Source organism: Astatotilapia calliptera, chromosome 6 (assembly GCF_900246225.1).
Source record: "Astatotilapia calliptera chromosome 6, fAstCal1.2, whole genome shotgun sequence".
NCBI classification, from domain to species: domain Eukaryota; kingdom Metazoa; phylum Chordata; class Actinopteri; order Cichliformes; family Cichlidae; genus Astatotilapia; species Astatotilapia calliptera.
In genome coordinates, this window is record NC_039307.1 from 34784186 (window position 1) to 34799706 (window position 15521).

The 15521-nt window shown below is 42.0% G+C and overlaps 1 protein-coding gene across 1 annotated transcript; it reads left to right on the forward strand.

Annotated features, from left to right (window-relative positions):
* The first annotated feature begins 1606 nt into the window (after positions 1 to 1606).
* man2b1 (mannosidase, alpha, class 2B, member 1) lies at positions 1607 to 15250 on the forward strand. The gene is given in 24 exon segments (XM_026171879.1): positions 1607 to 1756; positions 2519 to 2621; positions 4371 to 4544; positions 4629 to 4822; positions 5259 to 5391; positions 5498 to 5643; positions 6181 to 6380; positions 6511 to 6631; positions 7151 to 7192; positions 7194 to 7230; positions 7560 to 7669; positions 7835 to 7942; positions 9693 to 9809; positions 10002 to 10184; positions 10277 to 10374; positions 10459 to 10579; positions 10784 to 10902; positions 11372 to 11473; positions 11669 to 11756; positions 12180 to 12260; positions 12366 to 12590; positions 13214 to 13363; positions 13505 to 13607; positions 14716 to 15250. Coding segments are annotated over 24 exon segments (2994 nt in total). The 5' UTR covers positions 1607 to 1621; the 3' UTR covers positions 14820 to 15250.
* The last annotated feature ends 271 nt before the right edge of the window (positions 15251 to 15521 follow it).

The window sequence follows — 15521 nt, forward strand, 5'->3', positions numbered from 1 at the left end:
GTAACACATTTTGAAACAGCATCAGAGGTTTAATGTACCAATTTCATGTCCTAAATGTTCCCAATACAAACAAAGGCAGTGGAACTCCAAGCACATATTTTTAAAATAAAACACAAAATAAAACACACACATAAAGGTTTGATTTCATGATTATTTTGACTATGCTTAATGTTTTCAATATTATTTTTATATTATTTTATTTTGATTTTTTTTTTTATCACTGCGTTATGTAGCTGGGAAAAAACGTTATAGTTTACCTAATGAAGCTTTTGATCCAGAGAAGAAAATGATGGTAGGAGCTACAGGGGATCTGGTGTGTTCACCTTTATGTTCTATCATTGTGACGAAATGCTGTTACCATAGAAACTGATTTTATTTTTATTCTTTTTTTGGGGAGTATTTTACTAATCTTTGTCCGTTAAGCTAGTTTAACCATTTTATTGGGGGGCAGTGTCAAATTTGAAGCCTTCAATCAAAGTAACATCTTTTTTCACATTCATACGCCACTCGTTAATAAATTCTACAGCTGTCCCGCAAAATTTAAAGCATACAAGCAATTTACCGGGAAAAATCTTGGAATACACATATTTTGATCACATTAAAATTTGATATTCACACTGGAACTTGTTAAATTATTATAGTTGTCTAGTGACTCTTAAAATAATTGAAGAATCTTTGAAACGTACCAGCCAGGTGACTTTCAATGAGTCCGGATCCACGACGAGCGAGCCAGCTTTGCTGTTATGACGAAACACGTCATAAAGCGACAGTACAAACGACTTCTTCGAGTCGTTTGTACTGTCGCTTTCTAGTAAATTCCGCTTTCTGTAGAAATATTCTCCAAAAGTTATCTTTCCACAAGCTGAGTTTGGAGCAGGTCAAGACAAGTTCACGAGCGAGCACAAAAGAACGAATGGAACGTTGTGGAAGTGCATTTAAACACTCGCCTTGGTTACGGTTGCCAACTGCGTGTGCACGTAATAAAACTATAAGAATGGAGCTCACTGCAATGTAATTTACAGTTAATTTATGGTCATTTATAGTTACTGCCGTTGTCACCCTTTATATGGGATGTAATATAAGCACGTAGGTATAGGTATATCCAGAGATAAACATAGATATTAGAAAGCAGCAAATCAGTAACTGAGATGTTTGCTTGAGTGAATAACATTAGCATATAGCTCATGGTAATATTACATCTTCACATTTTTCTTATCGAAGCTAACAATAACTTAGCGTTCTCGCTACTCACCATGCTGTAAAACAGGTATATGTTAGCAATGACACCATTTAACAGATATTAAAATGCTAGCCGCGCTAATTAGCCTTATATATATCTATATATATATATATATATATATATATATATATATATATATATATATATATATATATATATATATATATATATATATATCACTGTAATGTAATGTCAGTCTTTGTCATGTTAACTTATGTTTATTTTCGCTGAGTCCTCTCATTCCGCGGTTTGTCGCTTACTTTTCCCCAGTGCCTTCAAGTCAGATTGGAGGGAAAACAATTCAGTGCTCTCCAGCTTCCACAGCCATGCGGTAGACAGGGTGACGGTCACGTGACCCACCTCAACATAAACAGATGTCACATGATTTTCGGGTTGTTTTCCAACATGGCGGGCAGGTCGCAGCAGCTTGCTACAGCTCTCCTGTTTATCCTCAGCGTGGTTTTAAGTTTTCCTCTCGGCGAGAAGAAAACAGACGTTCCAACCTGCGGATACGAGGTTAGCTACTTTATGTCGCGCTTTTGTATTTTATTTACATGTGTTAGGGTTAAGGTACATGTCAAAAAGCTCAGTGGAGCTGTTAGCGCTACTTTCTGTTTCACTCACATGACTGTGCTCACATACATTGAAGTGCTGGTGTTGTGCCAAAAAAGTGCCCGCCTGCCAAAAACTGATTTCCAATGTCTACCTGTGTTTTTATGTGTAATATCTTTACCTATGTTGGCAAATAGACTTCGGTCAACAGGCTTTACAAAGGGGCTAGATATAACATTTTAAAGTTACATCTTTTTCAACTCTGTCTTATTGCACTTACATTACAACCAATTCCATCATTTTTTTCCACTTAAAATATGTTTACAGAACTATTGTTAGATGTCTTTCAATATCTGCTGTCCTCTTGGCCAGATTCTTCTTTAAAACACGTTTTTAATGTCAACAAGCTTCTTTTAACTGCATAAATAAAGGATATATAAAAGTCACTGCCAAAAACTGATTGCAGCTTCTACTTTGTTACAGGAATGTTGTTTGTGGCTCAAGATGACTTGTATCATTCATGAGGGATACATTTAATATAGGTTTCACATATTATAGACTAACAAGTTATGTATAGCAGTTTAAATGCGAGCAATCCTTTTTTTGGTAAATACCAGAAATCAGTTTTTGGCAGACGATCACTTTTTGGAGTGAATATTTGTCGACATTATGACTCTTCCGACAGAGCAGTACAGCTGTATTCATAGAGTGTGTGTCTGTGTGCAGTCATGTCATGCCACCAAGCCGGGCATGTTGAATGTCCACCTGGTCCCGCACACACATGATGACGTTGGCTGGCTCAAGACTGTGGACCAGTACTACTATGGAGGTCAGTGTGACACATACAGAAAAAACACTGTGAAGCTATTAGCCAACCTCCTGCTCTGTGTTTACTCTGTCAAATGTTTGCATATGTTTCTATTTACTCTAGTAGTTCTGCTGATGCAAGTAAATCTGCTCTATTGACTGGTACTAAATATCTTCCTGATTGCTGCTACAAGTGATTGTGGGTCTTGTGACCAGCAGCGTTATCCTCCTGCTTTAAAGCCCTATGATGTGTTTTAATGGTGGTTCATGGACATGATCTCTGGATTTGATTTGAATGTGAACTGGAGTGACAGCCATCACTCATGTTCGAACTACTCTCTGTTGTTGGGGCTGTGCGAAATGTGGAAATGTATCTTTTTTTTTTTTCTTTTTTTTGTGTCCTGTCTGGCACTGTAGCAATCAGAATTATTGTCTGAAGGCCAAGAAAAATGCCCAACAGATTTACTTTCCCAAGTGGGCCTTTTGCTATACTGGCCCACTTGATTGTCATAGTTTATTTGATCTTTATTAGTTATTTTTATTCTAAGATATTGTAATCAGGCCAGACTGGACTCGGGGACGGGAAAGAAAAACAAAAAGAAAAGTTCAGAAGAAAGTTAACAGAAGGAGAGGGAAAGAAAAAGGAGAAAAGAGATAGAGAGAAAAGACAATGAAAATCTGCTTCATCACCTTTTTTTTTCTCTTTTTCTTTTCCTGGATCACCTGTTGAGAAAGAAAAAAGAAAAGAAGCAGAAGAAGACTAGAGCAATAGAATAAACAACATCACGATGATCTATGGGAATATAACAGTAAATACTAAATGTTAAACATTACTGTGCAGCACGTAAGATCGACAGCGCACAGTGTGCTTTAAGGTAGGAGCCAAAAAGGGTGTAGTTTGTGTGTGTGAGCACCCGTGTGTACACCTGTGAGCATGGACGCGCTTGTTTTTAAAAGGTTCCTTCATGTAATGATCTGCTAGAGGGTGTGGGGGGCCACAGCCCCGTCCTCCAGGGCATGAAGCAGGTATGGAGGAGATCAAGACTCCAGACATTCAGAGGCCCTCAGAGCACAAGAGACCAAGGAAGACCAACGGAGGGGCAGCTGTGCCACTGTCCCAGAAAGAGCTGAGGAGAGCCCCAGATGAGGGGTCACTCAGCAGCTGTGGAGCAGAAGCCAGGGGGAGTTGCAGTGACGCGCCCGGGAGCTCCGCCGGCAGCCAGCTGCGCCAGAGTGACCGAGCCCCAGGCCGAGAGGCCGAGGGCACCCCACCCCCGAAGTGGCCCGAGCTACTGTTGAAATGTATCAGAAGACGATATTAAAACACCTTTGTTTCATTTTATACTCTGTCGTGTATTTCACGCTGCCTCATAATGTACTGTTTACTGCAACAGTTTACTTCTTCATTGCTTTAGAGTTTTATGCTTTTAGTGCAATTGATTGTCGAGCTTGCTTATTTTAATGTCACATGTTGTTTATAGTAAGTTGTAAGGCCAGGTGTTGTGCAGGTGACCATCATCTGATATTGATTTCCAGTCTGGGTTAATATGTAAGCAGAACTCATCTGCACTGAGGGTGGTTTGTTTGGGCATATGCATGAATGCAGATGAGCACATATACTTTCTTGCTGTTAAGATACGTTAGTGCAAATAAATATTTTTCAAACTGTGACACACAGCAACTAAATTCTGACCACTTCTTGAAGCATTGACTTCTGTGTTACAAAATAACGTCTCTTTTGTCCTAAATCTGTGCACATTTGTGTGCGTAGATCGTAATGACATCCAGCACGCTGGTGTTCAGTACATCCTGGACTCAGTTGTGGATCAGTTGTTGAAGAATCAAGACAGGAGGTTCATCTATGTGGAGATGGCCTTTTTCTACCGCTGGTGGAAGAGTCAGAGCTCCAGCGTGCAGCAGACAGTCAAACAGCTGGTTAATGAAGGTAAATACCCATTCAGTACTTCAGTACTATACAGCTGCGTTAAGTGTTTCAGTGCATCCTTACCAAAAGCTGCTCCTCCCGCAGGCCGTCTGGAATTTGTGAATGGTGGTTGGTGTATGAGCGACGAGGCTGCCACACACTACAGCGCCGTCATTGACCAGATGACCATTGGTCTGAGGTTCCTTAATGAGACTTTTGGAGCCTTTGGCCGTCCCCGCGTCACCTGGCACATCGACCCCTTTGGCCACGCCCGGGAACACGCCTCCATGTTTGCACAGGTAGCATAGCTCTTTATGTTTATTCTTCGAGTTTTGCACGAGTCACACTTCAGAATTGCTCAGCTCATTCACTGTCACACTTTCAAACGTTGGCCATGTTTAATATCAGCAGTATAGGGCAGAATAGAAGGATGAGCATAATTGGTCACCTTAAGGAAGGCCTGATTTCTAGTGAGACTTAAAATGGGAGAATTTATCAGTTAAAGAAGAGAGTTGAGGCTAATTAGAGTTAGAAGGTTGCACTCACGTCGAGAAAGACTCTCCGTTTTCTCATTACAAATTTTTGGCTGTATCGTCATTATCAGATTTGCTGCTCTGCAATGAATCAAATGGGCTTATTTCCAGAATGCTGCATTATTACATGAAGGCACAATTTAGTTCACTGGCTTTCCATTTGAATTTCCTTTAACCATTAACTTTCTGTCTTTTGCTGCAGATGGGATTCGATGGCTTCTTCTTTGGTCGTCTAGACTATCAAGACCGGGCTCGCAGGATGAGGAATAAGGAGCAGGAGCTTCTATGGAGAGCCTCCGACAGCCTCACTCCTCCAATGGCTGACCTCTTTACTGGTATGCAAAGTTTCTTTCTTCATCCCTTTATGTTAATGACTTCTGGACTCAGCAACAGGACGGTGTCACATTATTTTTTTAACCGTTTGCCCCCGTTAACCAACAGGGATCCTTCCTAATGGCTACAACCCTCCTGAGGGCTTCTGTTGGGACCAGCTCTGCAGTGACCCGCCTATCAGAGACGATCCTGATCTTGAAGACTATAATGTTGATGATGTGGTGGGATGCTTCCTCGTCATCGCCAACAGTCAGGTTGGACACAACTCCACACTGGCGCACAGAGACACTGATTTATCAGTCACGTGGTGTTCTTAACACCGCATGTTTAACTAACACTATGAAAAAAATGCTCATGTTAAATCAAAAGACATCAAACAACGCTTTCTGATTTAGAAAAAGAGGAAGCAGAAGGGATGCTGTGCTTTTTATCCCAGCCCATATACAGCTGTGACTAGCTAACATGACATGTAAAATTTCAGTAGGAACCTCTTGTTTCAAGTAATGTCAGCATATCTTCATGCAGGTCCCCATAAATCTTTTCTCAACCTGTCTGGTTTTATTTTATGAACCTGTCATGATCATAATAATAAAGACATCTACAGATAGTGTAATGCAATGTCCTCCTTTAATAATCCACATTCACCACTTTAGCCATCATATAAATGTGCTTTGAATAGTGTGAGGTGTGTGTGATTGAAGAGATGTGTGAATTGTTTAATTTCACTCTTCCCTTTTCTTCCTTTTTGTTTAGTTTAATCTGTTAAGCATTATTTCCTCTTCCTTTTTTAGTCTACGGTCTATAAGACCAACCACATCATCATGACCATGGGCTCAGACTTTCAATATGAGAATGCCAACCTGTGGTACAAGAACCTGGACAAGCTGATCCACTATGTAAATGCCCGGCAGGCAAATGGCAACAAAGTCAACGTGCTCTACTCTACACCGTCCTGTTACCTGCAGGAGCTGCACCGAGCAAACCTCACCTGGTACTGTGAACTTTAAAGGGGCAGGATAATGTTTTCTTGTTCTAGCAGCACTGTTGGTGTTAAACTCTATTGTAAAAAGTGTCGTCTTGTGCATTTTAATGTCAGCTAAATCCATTGGTTTTCTATCCAGGCCATTGAAGACAGATGATTTCTTCCCCTATGCAGACGACGCTCATGATTTCTGGACTGGCTACTTTACAAGCAGACCAGCGCTGAAGCGATATGAGAGGATCAGCAACAGCAACCTGCAGGTACTCTGAGATTTACTTTGTGCGGGGCGATTTTACAGTGTGCTCGGCATTACACTTTGTGTCGACGACATCACAACATTCAAACTTCTGCTTTTCTAGAATTACCTCTGTAACTGTAAGTCCTGTCCCACTACTTTAGAGCTTTCAGAAAAATTTAATTGTTTTAGTGTAGATGGTAGTTAGCATGCTAACATTCAAACTTTAAGAATGTTAGCATGACATATGCTAGATAAGTATAACATTGTCACATTACACTAACAAGCTTTAAATTTTGTTCTGTGAAAACAAAGTTTATCTAACTCTTAACATGAACTGTAAGCAAATAAATGCTAATATATAGCATGAAGCACACTGTTAGCTGGCACTTAATAAAGCTATCACTGGTATCCTGCGTCTATAGAACTACCTTAAGATGTGGAAATATAGGTTTAATGGTGGAAAATTTATACCTGTGTGACTTTTTAAATTGTGTTTATTTTAATATGTTTAAATTGTGTTCATTTTTTTCCCTCTTAATAGACTTGTAACCAGCTGGAGGTATTTGGTGGTCCAGCTTCCAGGAAAAGGACCCTTTGGGGAAGGTGAAAGCCAGACCATGAGTAAGATTTGATTTAATCTTTTTTGTGTCTCCTTAGTGGGTTCTGCATAGGCATACTGTAGGTACTCTGGCTTCCTGCCACAGTCTAAAGATTTACGTATTAGGTTAACATGTAATAGCATGACCATAAATGGTTGACTGTCTTCATGTGCTACTCCTGTGATGCACCTGTCCAGGATGTAGGAGAGCTGGGATGGGCTCCAGCCTCCCCACAACAGTGAATTGGTGAACCGGTAGAGAATATGGACACTTTTTAAAAGTTGTATTTGTGTTACTAAGACCAATTGGATGTCAGACAAGAGATTGAGTGACGGCTGCTTTCGTTGGTAGAGAAAGCCATGGCTGTGGCTCAGCACCATGACGCTGTGTCGGGCACAGAAAAGCAACACGTAGCAAATGACTACGCCAGGAAGCTTGCTAACGGCTGGCAACACTGTCGGGTACTCCAGGCTTCACAGTACATTGTCTTACCCAACAGAAGTTACTTGTGCTAAATTTGTCATTTTCTGTACAGGAAAATATATTATCATGTCTTTAGCAGAAAGTGTTCTTCAGTCCAAACTTTCTTGCACAGGTTTCTTGTCTAACTGTTGTCTCTCTTTCAGGTTTTAGTCAGTAACAGTCTGGCTGCTCTCAGCGGCTTGTCTGCTGAGCGAATCTACTGTGAAAACCTCAACGTCAGCGTGTGTCCTCTCACTGAATCCAGCAAGAAGGTAAAAAACACAGAAAATAGACTTTGAAGGGGACCCGCTTTACTCATTTCCAACTCATCTTTATTTTTTGGAATTGAATAAAGTAGATTTACATGATTTAGAGTGAAATCCTTAGTAATCTTTGCACTGGTGCAGCCCAATTTAGAGTCCTATTTAAGTCATCTGTCTGATTACCACCCACTGGTAAAAGGTTTGAACAGCAATCCCAAAAAGGTTGATTCTGTTCATCTGAACGTGACGTTTTCAGTGGGAGAAACGTTTCGTCACTCATCCAAGTGAATTCTTCAGACTCAGCTGACGCAGGTTTCCCCAACCTTATAAACAGTACATTTGTTCCTTCAGTGGGCTGGTTTCAGTCATTGTGCAATCTGCTGTGAGGTCAGTTTCTTGATCATTAATATGCAAATTGTCATGACCATTGATCAACAATCACTGATCAACGACCATGAGTACCATTCACTGAAAGTTGGGGAATGGCTGCAGTCACAGCATTGTAAGATGGTGAAAGATGTACCCTTAGGCCCCCTCCTGGCCTGCTTGCTCAAACCAGCGTTCCTCCCTGTCCAGGATGTGTACATCATTGAAAGAGTGTCCACTGGCCTGTAGGTGTAAATAGACTGCGGAGTCCTGGCCTGACAAGGTGGCTCTTCTGTGTTGAGCCATCTGCTTCGCCAGAGGTTGTTTGGTTTCCCCGATGTATAAATCCTGGCAATCCTCCTGGCACTTAACAGCGTACACTATGTTACTCTGTTTGTGTCGGGGGACCCGATCCTTGGGGTGGATCAATTTTTGCATTGTGTGTTTTGGGGTTTAAAAGCCTCAGAGACCCGGTGTTTAGAAAAAAATGTATCTCAAATGTTCTGCTTCTCCTGACACATACGGGATCGCTTAGGGTTTTCGCTTAGGCAGCAGTTTTGCTTCTCTCCTGAATTGATTGGCGCCTCCAAGCTTTGACAAGAGTCCAGCTGGGATAACCATATTTACTCAGGGCCTTCATGATGTGATGTTCTTCTACTTCCCTGGCCGCTGTGTCTGTTGTAGCGTCCTGATGACACTCAGTTTGTGCTCCAGTGGATGATGAGAGTCAAACCTTAAATACTCACCCGTGAGCATTTGTTTACAGTACACATCAACTTTAAATGTCCCCCTTTACTGGTGTAAATCTCACAGTCTAAGAAGGCTAACCTGCCATAACCTCCCAGGTGAACCTAATGTGATGGTCCACCCAGTTAATGTGATCAGTGAAACCTGCGGTCAGCTGAAACGGAAGAAGTCACTTGGATGAGTGACGAAATGTTTCTCCCACTGAAAACTCTACGTCCAGATGAACAGAATTAATTTTTAAAAGTTCCTTACCTGGATGACTGACGATACATCAAGACATTTGAACAGCAAGTGGGTAGAGTCACAGCTGCGTGCCCGAGTCACTATCCTGTCTGAAAGTGAGCATTTAAAATCTGAAGGTTTGGCTCATAAGTCTTACTTGTACATGTACTGATCCTGTCATTTAAACCATGTTTAACAACCATCCACCGGTAACATAATAAAAAAACCCCACAATATGTCATCTTAAATGTAATTCTGAACACTCTGACCCTCTGAGATTTATCCTCGGAACAAACAGTGTATTCAAGGTGTACAGCCTAAAAAACCTGGGCTACAGTTATTGTAAATACATTCTGTGTAATTACAGATAAGACTGAATGCTCACGCTGCCTTTCTCTCGCTTGTCTTTTTGTCTGTCATTCAGTTCTCAGTCAATGTGTACAACCCTCTCGCTCGGCCCGTCACTTGGCCCGTCAGGCTGCCGGTCAATGGAACAGCGTACAGCGTGTCAGATGCTAGTGGCAAAGCGGTGGACTGCCAGGTCAGTATGTGTGCCAGCAGCAAGTATGAGATGATCCAAAACAAGCTGTGCAGTTGTCAGACACAAGATATAGATGGATCTCATCTCAGAGAATGAAGTCTGCGATACTTTTTCACAGCACTGGTTTTTTTGTATCACTCAACATGTTCAATATAAACAAAGATAACACTCGATAATGTGTTTGCGTTGAAGGTGGTTCACGTGTCACAGGCCACTCACGAAGTTAGAAGACAACGAGGCTTTGCAGTCAATGAGCTGGTGTTCCAGGTTCAGGCACCTCCTCTGGGCTACACCACGTACACGGTGGCCCTGATCCAGGACGGACCTCCACCTGCACCTGCACAGCAGCGCGCACCCCCAGTGATCCAGAATAAGGTCAGAACACAGAAGAAAGTCCAAAATATTCAAATAAATAAACAAAATCTTCTGAAAAAGGAACTGTTTTTGTTTGTTTTCGTGCACTCTAGTTCCTACAAGTGACCTTTGACCCTGAGACAGGCCTGATAAGCAGCCTCAACAATCAGGAGACCAAACAGATCATCAAACTGACACAGAATTTCTACTGGTTAGTGTTTCTAAAAATAACAAAATGAACACGCTTTTTTTTTTAAGTTGAGCTTCCAAATGATGTGTTGTTAAAACGTCCCAGGTACAACGCCAGTGCCGGTAACAACGTAGAGAGCAGGCAGCCTTCTGGAGCCTACATCTTCAGACCCAACTCTTCCACACCTTTCATCATCAGCCGGACGGCCAAGACGGAGATCATTAAGGTAGAGATGTTTGCTCATATCCAGACGTAGATTCCTAGTATCAAAGCTTTGTTTTTACACTGTTATTCAGTTTACTTCTAAATTATAGGCTGCTGTCATTTTATATGTGTGGGTGTCAGAATGAACGTGCCAACATGTTTTACCTCCCTGTTTAGAGGCTAATATGCAGCGTCTAATTTTGTACTGCAATGCTCTCATCCTCAGACGTCAGTGGTGCAGGAGGTGAGGCAGTGGTTTGCTCCCTGGGTGTCTCAGGTGGTTCGTCTCTATGCTGACAGCAGAGCTCTGGAGCTCGAGTGGACTGTGGGACCTGTGCCGATAGAGTGAGTTTAACACGTGCACACTACATATGTAATGGAGATGTTTTTAGAGATAAGTGGTTGTTGAAATTTCTGTTCTCTTCAACCTTTCTAAAAGCTCAGTGCCTTAATGTCAACTGATCTTTCAGGGGAGAAAAACCTCATATGGGGCAATATTGTAGCAGAGCTTTGCCCTTCTAAATATTTCCTCATATCATAGCAAGTGATTGGCTTAGATCGCCGTTATCTTTTTCCCCATGTCAGATTATAAATTCATGGAAAGAGGGAATTTTAGACCATAAGATTCCATGCACACCCACTGGGGAATAGATTTAGCTCATAATTTCAGGTCTATTTTAGCCATTTTTTTTTTTTTTTTTTTAATTTGTGAGCGAGAGAAATAAATTCAAGGAAAAGTGAGGAATCTTTGCCAAAATGCTCCCCACACCACCCACCTTTAACCCACGTCACACTTGCTGTCTTGACCTTTCAGTGACAGCCTGGGGAAGGAGGTGATCACTCGTCTGGACACCAGCATCAAAACCTCTGAATATTTCTACACTGATTCCAACGGCAGAGAAGTTCTGCAGAGGAAGTAAGAGTTTGCTTTTTGTTTTTTGATGATGGAAAATGCACTTTAACCTTTTAAAGTTGTTGCAGTTGTTTTGGATTTTGATATTTTACAGATTATATACAAAGTAAGACAGCTGTACAGTTATGTGATAGTTTTACATTAAAAGAATCCAATTCTGTACACTTAGTGTGTGTGTGTCCCGTCCCCCCCAAACAGGAAAGACTTCTGGCCCACCTGGAACCTGAAACAGTCAGAGCCCATTGCTGGAAACTACTACCCAATTAACTCTCGCGCTTATATCAAGGTTTGTGTGTTTGTTAGCTTCCATTTGGAGAGACAGGCAACAAAAAGCATTGACTGTCAGTTCTATGACAGTACGGGGCGATCGTGGCTCAGGGGATTGGGAAGCGTATCTGTAACCGGAAGGTCGCCGGTTCGATCCCCGGGCTCTCTGTCCTGGTCTTTGTGTCCTTGGGCAAGACACTTTATCCTACCGCCTACTGGTGTTGGCCAGAGGGGCCGATGGCGCGATATGGCAGCCTCGCCTCTGTCACTCTGCCCCAGGGCAGCTGTGGCTACAACCGTAGCTTGCCTCCACCAGTGTGTGAGAGTGGATGAATAGTGGCATTGTAAAGCGCTTTGGGTGACTTGAAAAGCGCTATATAAATCCAATCCATTATTATGAATTATCACAAGTGATGTTTTCCTTTCACTTGTGTGTCTTCAGGATGATGTGGACCAACTCACTGTGGTAACGGATCGCTCTCAGGGTGGAGGCAGCATCCAGAATGGTTCACTGGAGATCATGGTGAGGCAAAAAGTCGTAGCTCATCACCATTAGCATGTTGACCCCATCTAAGCGCACACAAGGAGTTCTTATTAAAGTCTCTCTATCCAACCTCCTCACCCTCAGCTCCACCACCGGCTGCTCCACTATGATTTCCGTGGTGTTGGTGAACCTCTCAACGAGATCTCTGGCATCTTCCCAGACGGGCTGGTGGTCCGCGGCCGCCTCCTGCTCACCCTCGATCCCCTGCCGACTGCTGCCGACATGCACCGCCCCCTCGCAGAGGGGATGGTGTTGCAGCCGCTGCTTACGTTTACTGCTGGAGATCTGAAGCCAAACACTCAGCTGGAGGTATGTAAATGATAAACGGACTGGTACTTGTATAGTGCCTTTCTACTCATTCACCCAATCACATGCACATTCGTACAGTACTTGTACAAATACTGCATGTATTTTAAAGACATGTTATTAACACACTTCACTAATCGGGTTTCAGAAGTCACGGTGATGTGATCTGTGTTTGAAATATTAGCAGTGCAAGAACCAGCTGGCCTCCATCTTGCAGGTTCCTGTTCAAACACCTTAAACTCCTGTATGTAAGCTTAAGAAAAGCTTTGTACAGTGCTGTGACCTGCACTGTACAAACTGCAGGCTGTTCCTGTGAGAGTCTGCTGCTTGTTTTGAGTCATTGTCTCCAACTGTCTATGCTGCTGGTTATAACCCATTTCTGTCCTGCTGTGTACATATTTGCATTTTTTAGACATGGTTTCACTCGCTCTCAGGGGAACTGAGCTAAGCTGTGTTGCCTTTAGTGGCAACTGCTGCTGACATGTTTTCAGAGCCAGTAATTGGTCGAAATTCATATCAACTTTATGTAGTAATTTTATAGAAAATGTGGTTGGAATACATTAAATAATTTTTTTTTTTTTTTTTAAAGGCATGGTTTCTGTGAGTGAGGGGTCTTTGTCTTTTAGTTCTCAGGGCTCCTGGCTGCACTGCCCCCTGCTGTCCACCTGCTGACACTCAGTCAGTGGGATGAAGACTCAGTGCTGCTGAGACTGGAGCATCAGTACCAGAGCTCAGAGAGCAAAGTGAGCTCTCAGGCAGTCACAGTCAACCTGCAGGTCAGACATTCAGAAACAATTTAAACCTTGTTACACTCAAAGCGACCGTACGGTCATCTGTCATTCAGTCGTTTCTCGTTTGCAATGCAGTGGAATGTCGTTTTGCTGTAACTAATCCCATCGTCTTTCCTGTCTGTGCAGAAGCTGTTTTCAACTCTGGAGGTTCTGGGTGTGGCTGAGTTGAACCTGTCGGCCAATCAGTGGAAAGATGAAATGAAACGTTTTGACTGGACTCCTGAGAAAGGTACAGGACACCAGTGTTGTGTCAGTTAGTTCACCACTGCAGTTTTGAACGTCACCCTAGATTCAAAGCTGGATGTGTTCTCCAGTCTGACTCGATTTAAACTTGGCTAAATTTCAATGAATGTCGTCTCCTCGGGCTTATTTTAATATGGATTCCAACTCAGCTGCTTTGAGCTTTGTGCATTTTGGAGGTCGGTGGTAAAATCTCAGAGACCAGGTATGAACTTCTGTGGAAATCGCTTTGGTTCGTTGTCAGATCAAAGTGAAAATAATTTAATAGATTAAATGATGCATGTTCTGTGCGCTCGTAGCTGCAGTTCCAGCTGTGTGAAAGAAATGTAGCAGCAGCAAAATAAAGTATATAAACATTTACACATTTTCTGCATCACCAACTGAATACATTTATAATCCAGTGACAATGAAGTGCACAGTCTGCGCTTCAGTCAGTGTTTTTTTTTTAATGTATGGCTTCAATACGAAACTTATTTGCAAACATATACTGCACTTAACATAATTCAGTAATCCGTTATTCTGGCTTTGTAGTACACTGCTTTTCAATCACACTTCCATAGTGAGGATTCCCTGATATTTGCAGATTTTGGCCTTTGTTTACTGTTGTCACAATTTCATTACATTATTTATAATATTTTATATAGTAATATAAAGACTGGCAACATCTGGATTTTTCAACATCTGGCAGGTGACCATGCACTGAAGGAGCGCTGGGCTGATAGAAATCTCTGATTGTAGTCATCGACTTAACAGTTTCCCTGCAGGTGCTAATTAAGCCAGCAGGGAGCCATAAAGCATCATAAACAGATTGATATGCTTCATAATGTAATGTATACTACAAGGTGTTTCTGGAGCTCAACATGTTATTTTGTTCCTTGTGAGGAGACTTGGTTGCTGATCACTGACCCGTGTCACTGGTAAATGGCCTGTATTTATATAGCGCTTTACTAGTCCCTAAGGACCCCAAAGCGCTTTACATATCCAGTCATCCACCCATTCACACACACATTCACACTGCTGGTGTGTTTAAAGATTAACCAACCAAAAACACTTTGCGTCGTTTGTGGTTGTGCTCACATAATGTGTCTGTTTTCCAGGAGAAAAGCCGCTGCTGAAGACATTTCAAGACCCGTCCACGTGGGAGGTGACCTTAAGGCCAATGGAGATCCGAACGTTCCTTCTCAAAGTCAACCTTAGATAGCCAATCACACATGAGATTTTATAGGATGAATTATCGTATATTGACATTCCTGTGGCTTGTTTACGTTGCTGGTTTAATAAAGTGTGGATTTTTAGGGGAAAGATGAATGAGAAGTTGTATTCACGCTGCCTACGACTTAAAATCGGATCACAGCTGTAGCCCGGACTGACCTGGGCAAAAGTCATTTCAGGATGCCTTCAGTCTTTGATACAGAATGTCTGAATAAGATTGAATTTGTTAAAGCTGCCTTTAACATTTTTGAGAACATTTATATTTGTGGGGTTTTTTTGTGCTGTTGCAGTAACAGAATATCGTCTCCCACAAAGTGATATGTGCAATAAAGTATAATCTTTGCATTTCTGCCATGTTGTGTATACTTAGATTTTTCTACTTACCAAGAAGCAGCTAATAATAAAAATCAATCCTCCTTACTGTCCTGCCCTCGTGTTTGTGCCACAAATCTTGTGTATAATCAGTGAAGCAGCATTTAACTTCTGATAATCTGACATTAGAACAGATGTTGTGCTGTTGCTGCTGCAGACCTTTTCCAGTGACAGTTATCTGTGCCTGCTGTCTCCAGCGTGTCTTCAACCACGCAGCGATGTGAAGCCTCGGATGATCAAAAACGGTTTTTTGGTGTTTTTTTAGTGTGAGAAGCTAAATGGCTGCTGAGGTGCTATACAAGCAACTGTTTTTATAGTG